Raw genomic sequence first — 12,230 nt, forward strand, 5'->3', positions numbered from 1 at the left:
GGTCAAGGGGTCATGAGGTATGAACAGGCCAAGAGTCCGTGACGTTTATTCACGAACCAGAGCAGCAAACTCTGAAACAGAAAGAGAGAGAGAACTTATTAGTAGTTTATGATGAAAAAGTAAATAATGTGGTTTAGTAAAAGCATCATGTCCATAAGGGCTCTAGACTGTGACTAAAATAGTTTTAAGTGCAAAAATAAAAATAAAATACAAAAGGAATTGCGACAATTTTAAAATCTAGTCAGTTTGTATGCATTTGTAGATTTGCAGAATCGGTCTGTTTCAAGTGACCTTATAAAAAAGTTATTTTTAATGAATCAATCTAAAATATTCACACTTGTTTGTGAGTAAGCAGTTTGAATCGGAGTTATTTCTGTCCAAAAATTAACCCTGTAAAACCTGACATATGAAATAATAGTCCAAAAAATATTTTTTTTATTATTTTTAAAAGTGAAGGTTTTTTAAACATTTATAGATAAAATAAAAAAAGTTTCATTATATATATATATATATATATATATATATATATATATATGTATTTTTATTATTATTATTATTATTATTGAGTATATATTTGATACATCAGGCTTTAATAGCTCATATAGTATGATATAATGAGAATATGGAGCAAAAAATATGGAATTTGGTTGATGATATTTATATGGCCAAAAACTAAGATGAAATTCTAATAGCTTATGTAAAGGAAAATTTAATTAGAATTTTTAAATAAACATAACTAACATTCCCTTTTCTTGCAGGGTTAACATTTGATTTTGAATTAACATTGTCATGCTTTTGAAAACTAAACGTCCCTAACACCAAAGTGTGTCTGAATACGTGTTTAAATACAGCAAATAGAGGAAACAAAACTAGATGCTGAATATAATAAGAGAGCTAGACAGTTGTCTGAGTATATAAATATAGCTTCATGACCCTAACAAACTAATCCAAATTTGCTTTTACCTAGTAACATAAGAAGAACCAATCATATTAGAGAAAATAATGAATGTAATGAATCATGTCATGTTTGTCTACCACTTAGTCTATAAAAACTGTTGTACTCTTTTGATCAGGGGGAATTCTCTGAAATTGATCCTCCCAGACGCAGTTTTTATTGTGGGGGCAAAACATATAAAGCAATGCAACTGAGAGATGGACAAATGAAAGTTCCTCAAAAGTTAGACGGATCACATTTGACACTCACATTTTATGATTTTTCTTAAAAATATAACCAATCAGTAAAACTAAGTCACTTTGGTCCAGTAGTTGTTTATCTGGAAATATTACAAACAATATGAAAGTTATTCTTACATCTGCTTTACAAAATTAACATAACTTGATAACTTGAGACAACATAATGAAGTATATTGTGCACAACAGGTTTTTCAGCAAAGTTTTGATCATGTTCACAGTTTAGAGGCTTTAGAAGTGTGCGTATTATGACACAGTAAGCTAGATACACACAGTATTCATGGTCATTTTTAATCGGTATTCCTATTCAAACTGAGGCATGTTTGGATTTGAAAATTACACCACTATTACACATATTACACTTTTTTTTTTTATTTAAAAAAAGTATTTTCTTATCTTATCACTTATCAAGCGAGCCAGGACTCCCACTGTTGCTCCCTCAAAAAAAAAAAAAAAATAAAGAAAAAAAAAAAAATGCACAACGCCCCTGGTGTTACGGTATATTCCTTTCATTTTACCTTCTGCTCCAATCTTTCCATCTCCATCTTTGTCCGCAGCCTGCAGGAATGCTTTGGTCTCCTTATCGGTCAGGTCTCTCCCATCTGTAGCAAAACCCTTCAGAACAAACCTGCAAAGAGGAAACAGAGCGAGTCAAACACCTGTCAAACCTCTTGTTTACTCGCCTTTATTCAGAAAGTTTCAATTATAAATGTTACGGGTTACAAGCAATGGCGTAGAGCAAATCCGCAGCCCCCCCCATAAACCACAAGTCTGAGGGGGTTTGGGTGTTTAATTTAGCCTACTTGTTTATTTGCTCATTTATTTAATAATTGAATCGATTGTATTAGCATGAGAAATGACGTGCGCAAAATGTGAATAAAGAAAAATCTCACGTCAAAACATTGGAAATATTTCCCTTTTAAACCATGCAGGCGAGCCAGTGGATATCACAGAAGCAATGCGCAAATTTTGCGTGACAGTTATACCCCAGACAATTATTCTCTACAGAAAGTGAAAGTTTTTGGACATCTGACATTGCATTAACGGCCAATATTCTCTCAGAGACGATGAGAGCTGAATCTACTTTGTGCTGTTAACTGATAACTGTCTTAATTTATTTTCTTAATATTTCTCTTGTGGCCCATACAGTGAAAAAATGAGAAGAGAAGTGATTGTGTTAAACAAGTCATTTTTGAAATGAGGACTAACCTAATCTAACACCTTTTTTCCTATTATCCTCACACAGCGTGTCAGTTATGCACTGATGCACTAAAGAATTATTGCAGGGCAAATTAATTGTAATATTAATGTAATAATAAAAGTAGTCTAATAATATAATAATAATGAATACGTTAATTGGAAACAGCAAATCCTCTGATGATATGGCTGATATATAGCATTTGACAATATCTTGTATGGCTATCTTACATACACAATATCATCTTCTATCGGCGCTACCTAGCACAGGGGGGTATCGCGGTTATTGTGTAATTTTTTATTATTAATTTTCGTAGTGTAGAAATGGTGTAAATCTTACTTAAGTTCCTCTTCTTCTATAAATCCGCTATTGTCAGCATCCAGGACATGGAAAGCCTTTTTCACATCCTCAGCCGACTTCGCCTTCAGTCCGACCATCTCAAAAAACCTCTTGTGGTCGAATGAGTCGACGGCTACAAGAAGATCACAACACAGAGAGAATCAGTGATGTTTTGTCTGGAAACTATGAAAAATTTGCCTGAAAATGGAACACCTCTTTTATTTTGAGCGTTGCAACTCTCAATTCTGTGTTATGCATGAAACACTGCAAAAGATGCAAAACGCGATTACAATGGCCAAAGATGTCTGTCTAGAGCCTGTTTACGTATGGAAAACAGCAAAGTGAAATGCAAAGACAGTGTGAATGGCCCTCTAGAAAGAAGTGATTTTAGAAAATGTATACTCATTTTTTACAACAATTATAAAGATCTATTTGTTAATTTCATCTATTTGTTTTTCAAATCATATATTAGAGTACATATGTAGATGACAAGGTGGATCACATTTACCTTTAAATGCATCCAGTGCTTTCTTAATGTCATCAGAGTTGAGGATGCTGTTCATCGCCATTTCTACAACTGCAAAAAGAGACACAAGCAGAGGAAAAATTAAATAAACAGCGATATACTGTATAGTAGAAAAGCAATGCAACGTGAAACAATGCATTAAAGATGCATTAAAAGAAGATGCATTAAAGAGAAGGAACTGATAAAAGGCCTTCGAAAAGTCATAAATTATGAAGGGGTGAGAGAATGTCAAACATCTGACTTGTGATTCTTTTAAACCACAAAGCTCAAGTTCAACTCCAGATCAAAGAAGAAAACATCTCGAAGGCTTCCAAATCTGTCTTCTCTGCTTCTTTCTACCTCAACCAATTGATAGTCCTTCACCTGACCCAAAAAAAAAAAAAAATATATATATATATATATATATATATATATATAAAAATCCTCATGGTCATTTTCCCCACACCCGGCAGTATGTGCAGGTGTGCAGTGAAAGTACAGACTGTATTTTTTGCTTTCAGCTGGCTCCTCGTTCCATTGATCTGGATCAGTTGGAGGTCAGCTAGGCAAAAACAAGCTTCAGCTCTGCTGACTGGAATGCAGCTCGGCTGCTGACTTTTCTCAATGACGCTTGGTACAGCGAGATCTGTCTGCTCAATGCATGTGAAGGTCTAATGTGGATGTCAGCTGCGCTGGCAAAGCCAAACATGCCAATACAACAGTTTAGCAACCAACAAAATGCACAGAGAAGTTTAAGCAAAACACTGAAGACAAATAAAATCGTTTTTGGTAAAATAATAATAATAATAAATTAGCTGTTTCCATCTAGGTATATTCTAAATGATAAGAACATTTTAAAGCTAAAGTCTGTAACTTGTTTTGGTTAAAAATGATCCAAAATAATTTTTTGAGCAAGTACATAACCAGCCAATGTTCAAAACTATCTCCTTACCTTAGCCCGATTCACAACGGTAAGCTTGTAATAATGTTTTATAATGAAATCGGTACTGGTGGGTTTCCGTGGGAAATTCAAGCATGCGGCCGCTTGTCTTTGCTTCATTACTTCATGTTTGTTTAAGCCGGGCACACATTTAATGACTAGCTAAAACATTCTAAGACTGTGCTCAACACACAGCGATTGTTTCCTGCGACTGAAGCACACTTAAAGGGTTAGTTCACCCAAAAATTTAAATTATGTCATTAATGACTCACCCTCATGTCCTTCCAAACCCGTAAGACCTCCGTTCATCTTCAGAACACAGTTTAAGATATTTCAGATTTAGTCTGAGAGCTTTCTGTCCCTCCATTGAAAGTGTTTGTACGGTATACTGTCCATGTCCAGAAAGGTAATAAAAACATCATCAAAGTAGTCCATGTGACATCAGTGGGTCAGTTAGAGGTTTTTGAAGCATCGAAAATACATTTTGGTCCAAAAATAACAAAAACGACGACTTTATTCAGCATTATATTCTCTTCCGGAATCCTTTCCATTGAATTGATTCCATTAAATTGATTCCATTGAATCCTTTCATCTGTCGGCGTTGGTAATGCACTTTTACGTCGTTGTTTTTGGCGATTAGGACATCCGCAACATGCACACTTACGCACCATTTTAAAAAATATAGCAATACCAAAATACAAACAATGTAGAATAGCTTGAATACAGCGTGTGTCTCCATCAGACTGTAAACAAAGCTCGGATGCACCGGATAACACGTCAGCAGCGTCTTACATCAGCAGCGTCACTGCGGAGTCGTGAACCCGGATTGACAACAGACCCGGAAGAGAATACAATGCTGAATAAAGTCGTAGTTTTTGTTATTTTTGGACCAAAATGTATTTTCGATGCTTCAAAAACCTCTAACTGACCCGCTGATGTCACATGGACTACTTTGATGATGTTTTTATTACCTTTCTGGACATGGACAGTCTACCGTACATACATTTTCAATGGAGGGACAGAAAGCTCTCGGACTAAATCTAAAATATCTTAAACTGTGTTCTGAAGATGAACTGAGGTCTTATGGGTTTGGAACGACATGAGGGTGAGTCATTAATGACAGAATTTTCATTTTTGGGTGAACTAACCATTTAAATACCGACTGTAATCGCCGATTGAACGCAACTGGCTCTGACTGGACGCGTTTGGGTGCGATCAGTCATAAGTATCAATTTACATTCATAATCGGCCTTACATTCATTAAGTGTGTCCTCGGCTTTACATGAAGAAGGAGTCCCAGCTAGTAGCTATATGGCATGTAAGGATGCTGCAGGTGATGGATCATTTATAACCTTTTCTCACAGCAGTTGCAATAATAAACTTTTTATTTTGATGGCAGATTGTAATCCAGAAAGGTCCAAATGACAATCTTCAGCGACAACTGGAGATTCACCCGTAGTAAAAAAAAAAAAAAAAGACTTCGGACTGTGGAGTGGCTACAGAAATGAATGCTAATACACACTAAATACACAGTCACGCATTGCTGATGTTGTTAACATTAACAATTTAAGAACAAAGTACAACAATAATAATAATTTTCATGGCTTGACGTGATCGTTAGATTTAATCACCGTTGGCAGCATGATTTATCGTAATGCTTTTTTCTCAGTTGGTCAGTGACTTTATCACAAGACATTTTCAAGTGAAAATTCTTATTTTGGTCATACTTCCAAGATGTAGAATCTGTGATTACCAAATTAATACCAAATTAACACCAAAACTAAAATACTTTCCTTTCTTTGTGTTTTCAGTTAGCCAACCAGCTTTAGCAAAACTCTTTAGCTTCAGCATGAAAGTCCATTATCAGGTACTGAGGAAGGGGGATGGGATCTTGCACAACACAATTTTAGAATGATCTGAGCAACATGTTTTCTAAAGTATTATTAAAGGACGTTAACAAATGTTGTTGGCAGAGCTTCTTTATTAAAGGATCATGTAGTTTATACACTTGGGTCTTGAGAAATGTGTCCATTGCAAAAGGGCAACTAGTGTGTGGCTGTTCATTTATGAAAGATTGTGTATGTATGCTAATGCATGTACAGTTTACAAAAATATCAAGCAGCACAACTGTTTAATGATAAGAAGAAATGATTCTTGAGCAGTAAATCATCATATCAGAATGATTTCTGAAGGATTGTGACACTGAAGACTGTAGTAATAATGCTGAAAGGAATAAATTACAATTGAAAATATTAAAATAGAAAACAGTTATTTTCAATTGTAATAATATTTCACAGTATTACTGTTCTTACTGTATTTTTGATCAAATAAATGCAGCCTTGGTAAACATAAGAGACTTTCAAAAACATTTCCTGCCTCCACACTGTGCTCTGAGTGGGTTTCATTACGTAACATTGATGGGTTGTGTGTGGTGCTCATCAACCTACAAGAGCTCTGCTTGGACCAATCCAGAGAGATGGATGAGCTGGAATATTACACATCTGTCATTTAGATGATGCATTTATCAAAAAAATTACCCTAACACATATTACAGGACAATCTCTGTAATGCAACCTGGGATATAAAATAACTTGTTTCTTGCAATGCTGCTAATTCATTGTTTACTTTTCTCAGGGTTTGAACCACAATCTTTCAGTTATCTTTAGCCAATAGGCTGCACCACCTCTAAACTCTCCTTCAGTGCTGCATCAGTATACCAGACAGCACGTCTACTGGAATGAGAATCTAATTATAAAACTCATTGTTCTGAGAATACTAAAGGAAAAAACTGAAAGACACAAGAGACATTTTCCCCATAGGGATTTTTAAAAGGTCTTTGTTTAAAGGTGCCATCGAATGAAAAATTGAATTTACCTCGGCATAGTTGAATAACAAAAGTTCAGTACATGGAAATGACATACAGTGAGTCTCAAACTCCATTGTTTCCTCCTTCTTATATAAATCTCATTTGTTTAAAAGACCTCAGAAGAACAGGCGAATCTCAACATAACACAGACTGTTACGTAACAGTCGGGATCATTAATATGTAAGACCCCAATATTTGCATATGCCAGCCCATGTTCCCAACATTATGAAAGGGATTAGACAAGGGCAGAACGTCTGGATCTGTGCACAGCTGAATCATCAGACTAGGTAAGCAAGCAAGAACAACAGCGAAAAATGGCAGATGGAGCGATAATAACTGACATGATCCATGATAACATGATATTTTTAGTGATATTTGTAAATTGTCTTTCTAAATGTTTCGTTAGCATGTTGCTAATGTACTGTTAAATGTGGTTAAAGTTACCATCGTTTCTTACAGTATTCACGGAGACAAGAGAGCCGTCGCTATTTTCATTTTTAAACACTTGCAGTCAGTATAATTCATAAACACAACTTCATTCTTTATAAATCTCTCCAACAGTGTAGCATTAGCCGTTAGCCACGGAGCATAGCCTCAAACTCATTCAGAATCAAATGTAAACATTATAACAGTATACAATACTCACATAATCCGACGCATGCATGACGAACACTTGGTAAAGATCCATTTGAGGGTTATATTAGCTGTGTAAACTTTGTTTATGCACTGTTTAAGGCAAGCGTGAGCTCTGTGGGCGTGGAGCAGGAGAATTAAAGGGCCAGTAGCCCTGACTCGGCTCATTTATAATGATGCCCCAAAATAGGCAGTTAAAAAAAATGAATTAAAAAAAATCTATGGGGTATTTTGAGCTGAAACTTCACAGACACATTCAGGGGACTTATATTACATCTTTTGAAAAAAAGTTCTAGGGCACCTTTAAGAATTATATTCCATGAACCAAACCAACCAGCTAAGAGGTGAATCACAATACTACAAACTTTGATTAGAAGCAAAAAAAGTATTGGGAAATCGGACAAAATTGCAGGCGAATCTCCCAATCCACCACATCCCAAAAGTGCTCTATATGGGATTCAGATCTGGTGACTGTGGAGGTGATTTGAGTACAGTGAACTCATTGTTTCTTGTTCAAGAAACCAGTTTGAGATGATTTGAGTTTTGTGACATGGTGCGTTATCCTGCTGGAAGTAGCCATCAGAAGATGTGGTCATGAAGGGATGGACATGGTCAGCAACAATACTCAGGTCGGCTGTGGTGTTTAAACAATGCTCATTTGACACTTCTGTGTCCAAAGTGTGCCAAGAAAATATCCTCCACATCTTTACAGCATCAGCCTGAACCGCTGATAGAAGGCAGGACTGATCCATGCATTCATTTTGTTTACACTGAATTCTGAACTTTTCTGAATGTTGCAGCAGAAATTAAGTCTCATCAGACCAGGCACACAATCCTGATCTCCACACACATACAGTAAATACTCACAGCCATAAGGACAGGTAAGTAGAGATGAAGGTGAATGGCATTTCAATGACATAAGGGGCTATAAGAATCAGAAACACAATCCTGAATATTATTCATACTTTGCTGCAAGAACTGACTGACATTGCTCCGTGTGCATAAAAACTCTGAGATTACTTTGTGCAAACTGAGCCGAATGTTAAGTCTGTTCATTTCTCCTACAAAATAATGTTTTTCCTCACTCTGATAAGCCTAGGAGACTTTCAGTGAGAAATGTTCTGGTTTGTGACCCCTGATGAATAATTCAACTTAAATGAGAGCAAAGTTTTGAACAGGTGCTCACAGACACAATGTTCTGTAAACATGGGCCTCATCTGAGGCATCACTGTTTTTAATACAGGTCTCACTTGAGGATAAAGGTGTAAGACACGGGGAACACAAAGAGGAGGGAGAGAGAAAAATGTCCCGGTTCCACTGTTTTTGTTCTAATACTTCACTGCATCTGTTTTAGAAAATAAAATAGAGTCCTGCTCCAGGCCTGGATTAAAGTGTGCCTTTACAAAATCTGCTTATATCATTAATCTCTGTTTCTGTATACAAACTCCTTCCTCTCTTATATCTGATTTTATTTCCGAATTTTCACACCCCTCTCAGAGATGTCATCAGCCCTCTTTGATATCTCTCCTCACCCTCCCATCAGTCTCTTGATATGCATCTCTCTTTAATGATCCCATTCTCTCTGTTTCCACACTCATCCACTCCTCTTCACTCTCTTAACAAATGAAATCACTCATTCAACAAAAAAATACCTTAGTGTGTCCTTTTTTGGGGGAAAATTTTTTTACAATACAACCATTTGAAATCCTTAAATTAGATGCTCACTTTCCATTCACACAGAAATATGATTCACATAAAATCTATGCCATACTGCACTTGCTAACACTATATCTGCGAGGGACGACGCCCTCTAGAAGATTTTTTCTTCCTTGTGTCTTTCATGTCTCAAGCTATTTGTTTCCCAGAAGGCACCGTTCTTCTTGTAAGGCTTTCCCCTTTCCTCCCACCTCAGAGTCTCCAATTCCCCTTCCTGAGGGCTAATTTTATCTCTCTATCTCTCTCTCTCTCTCTTTGTAGCTTGGTGAGACCCCGGGGCCCTGGAGAATCATCTCTAATGCTGCAGCATCACTGGGCGTAACTGTCAACCCTCATGAGCCTCGCTGGCAGAAGGGCCAGGGAATGTCGAGATTGCCGGAGATGGAGATGAAAGGAGCTCGAGAGGGAGGAATTGGCAATGACAGCCACTGCTACAGCACATCTGCCATGTGGAGAGCTGCACTTAATGCCCTGATCAGAAACACATTTGACCTCTAGTCTTAGTCAAAACCTCAAAACGGTTATATTTAACTCACTGTAGCACTGACAAATGTAGCAGGTCAAGGGCAATACTACTGCACTGAGTATTTACTGAAGTGTCACATATCATAAGAGTGTGTGTTGGGGAAGCTACTTTAAAAGCCTAGCTCCCATTCACTTTTCAAAGAGCTACTAAGCAAAAAAGTGAGCAATATCTTAAAAGGTTAGATCACCCAAAAATGTATCATTTACTCACCATCACGTTGTTCCAAACCTGTATGATTTCTTTTGACTACAAATGGTTTTTTTTTGGTCTATATAGACCTTATGTAGCTTCGCCCTTTTCAGTGCTGCGCTCATTTTATTCTGTCTTCCGGACTATATTTCCACAGCATGAAGGTAAGATCTTATTGATTTATGAATGAACCGCTCGTTTTAAAATCTTCTCGGTCTACTGACATTTGTTATGACATTCGCTTAAAACATAATGCTCATGATAATCTTTGTTAACTCAACAATAAGTAAATCTACTTCACTACCAGCTAATTACTCTTCATCAGTGATGCCGCAGAGATATACAGAGGTGAATATACATCCAGGTGCGTTTGCACCATGGCAAACTTCTATTTACATTTTTCAAGCAGAAAGACCGAACGCTTCTCCAGAGAGGAAACGGATCTGCTCATGCACAAGGTTACAGCGTTGTAATCCTTTTATTTTTAATATATGGCACGTTGTTGCGAGTCCCTGTGTGTGTATCAAGCAGATACGTGCATTGTGTACCCGCCTATAGGAGCATATTACTAACGCGCTCTTTAAATAACAAAAAAATAAATAAATACTGCGCCATTGACATGACTATGGTATTTTGAATGCACAGAAATACCGTGACAAGATCCTGAGGCCCATTGTTGTGCCATTCATCCCCAGCCATCACCTCACGTTGCAGCATGATAATGCACGGCCCCATGTTGCAATTCCTGGAAGCTGAAAACATCCCAGTTCTTGCATGGCCAGCATACTTACCGGACATGTCACCCATTGAGCATGTTTGGGATGCTCTGGATCGGCGTATATGACAGTGTGTTCCAGTTCCTGCCAATATCCAGCAACTTCGCACAGCCATTGAAGAGGAGTGGACCAACATTCCAAAGGCTACAATCAACAACCTAATAGACTCTATACGAAGAAGATGTGTTGTACTGCGTGAGGCAAATGGTGGTCACACCAGATACTGACTGGTTTTTGGACCCCCCCAATACAGTAAAACTGCACATTTTAGAGTGGCCAGCCTAAGGCACACCTGTGCAATAATCATGCTGTCTAATCAGCATCTTGATATGCCACACCTGTGAGGTGGATGGATTATCTTGGCATAGAGAAGTGCTCACTAACACAGATTTAGACAGATTTGTGAACAATATTTGAAGGAAATAGGCCTTTTGTGTACATAGAAAAAGTTCTTTGAGTTCAGCTCATGAAAAATGGGGGCAAAAACAAAAGTGTTGCATTTATAATTTTCTTCAGTGTATAAATATGACAAAAAATAAGGTAAAAAATGGATGAGGATTTCAATTAGGGCTCAACTGGCGCTAGCAACACTATCAGGTAACATACAGGAGACAGTAATAAAATATATTGGAGTGCGATGTAAGCTGCTCTGGATGAAAACAAATGAATACATGTAAAATTTTGTCACTACTTGTTGGAAAAAATTGCTTTTTTGGGGAAAAGCTACACTTAAAACAGCTGAGCTACTGTCATGCTACTGAAAAATGTAGTTTTGCATAATGATATACGCACACATAATGGCATTCAGAAAACGTTAAAACAAAGTAAATATAATAAAAGTAATAAATTAGAAAACAAAAAGTGGGGTCTTTTTAATCTTCTCTTAATAACTCACATTTTTATAGTGCATTGTGGTAATCTCTAGAAAGGGATGGTTTCAGTACACAAGAACTGGTGACTCCCTGGGCAGTGCTCTGACTATTGAACTGAGGAGCAGATTGAAACACCCTAAAGCCTCACTGAAGACACAACGAGGGGTGGAGAAGCAGCGAACGAGTGTGTGTCTAAAACAAGAGGAGGGAGAGCTGGAGAGACATCAAAGGCACTGAGTGCATGAGAAAGAGAGGAAAAGACAGTCCGGCGCTAGAGCAGAACACAGCGTGAAGAGGAGTGAGATGCTTTTCAAACAGTTGAGTTGGTGTTTTACAGAGCCCAGCTTCTGATGAGCTGCACACTGAGGCTGACAATGAGAGATGCCAACAGAGCAGACCAAACCACATCAGATCAGATCAGACAAGACCTGCCCATCTGAGCGCAAACCAGCCTGTTGATTAGATAAAACTAGGGATGT

General features: G+C 37.3%; 1 protein-coding gene across 2 annotated transcripts in view; it reads right to left on the bottom strand.

Moving 5' to 3' along the window:
• The window catches only part of pvalb6 (parvalbumin 6), a 45,859-nt gene that overhangs the window by 953 nt on the left and 32,676 nt on the right, over positions 1-12,230 (bottom strand). For both annotated transcript variants that reach the window (XM_067381603.1, XM_067381605.1), the window contains exons 2-5: positions 3,237-3,305; positions 2,729-2,861; positions 1,710-1,819; positions 1-71 (exon numbers count right to left, since the gene is read on the bottom strand). The exon at positions 1-71 is cut by the window's left edge and continues 953 nt beyond it. In XM_067381603.1, coding sequence (XP_067237704.1) covers positions 46-71; positions 1,710-1,819; positions 2,729-2,861; positions 3,237-3,297 — 330 coding nt within the window. In that variant the 5' untranslated portion in view covers positions 3,298-3,305 and the 3' untranslated portion in view covers positions 1-45. The remainder of the gene's footprint in view (positions 72-1,709; positions 1,820-2,728; positions 2,862-3,236; positions 3,306-12,230) is intronic.

The sequence above is a fragment of the Chanodichthys erythropterus genome, chromosome 3 (genome assembly GCF_024489055.1).
Source record: "Chanodichthys erythropterus isolate Z2021 chromosome 3, ASM2448905v1, whole genome shotgun sequence".
NCBI classification, from domain to species: Eukaryota; Metazoa; Chordata; class Actinopteri; order Cypriniformes; family Xenocyprididae; genus Chanodichthys; species Chanodichthys erythropterus.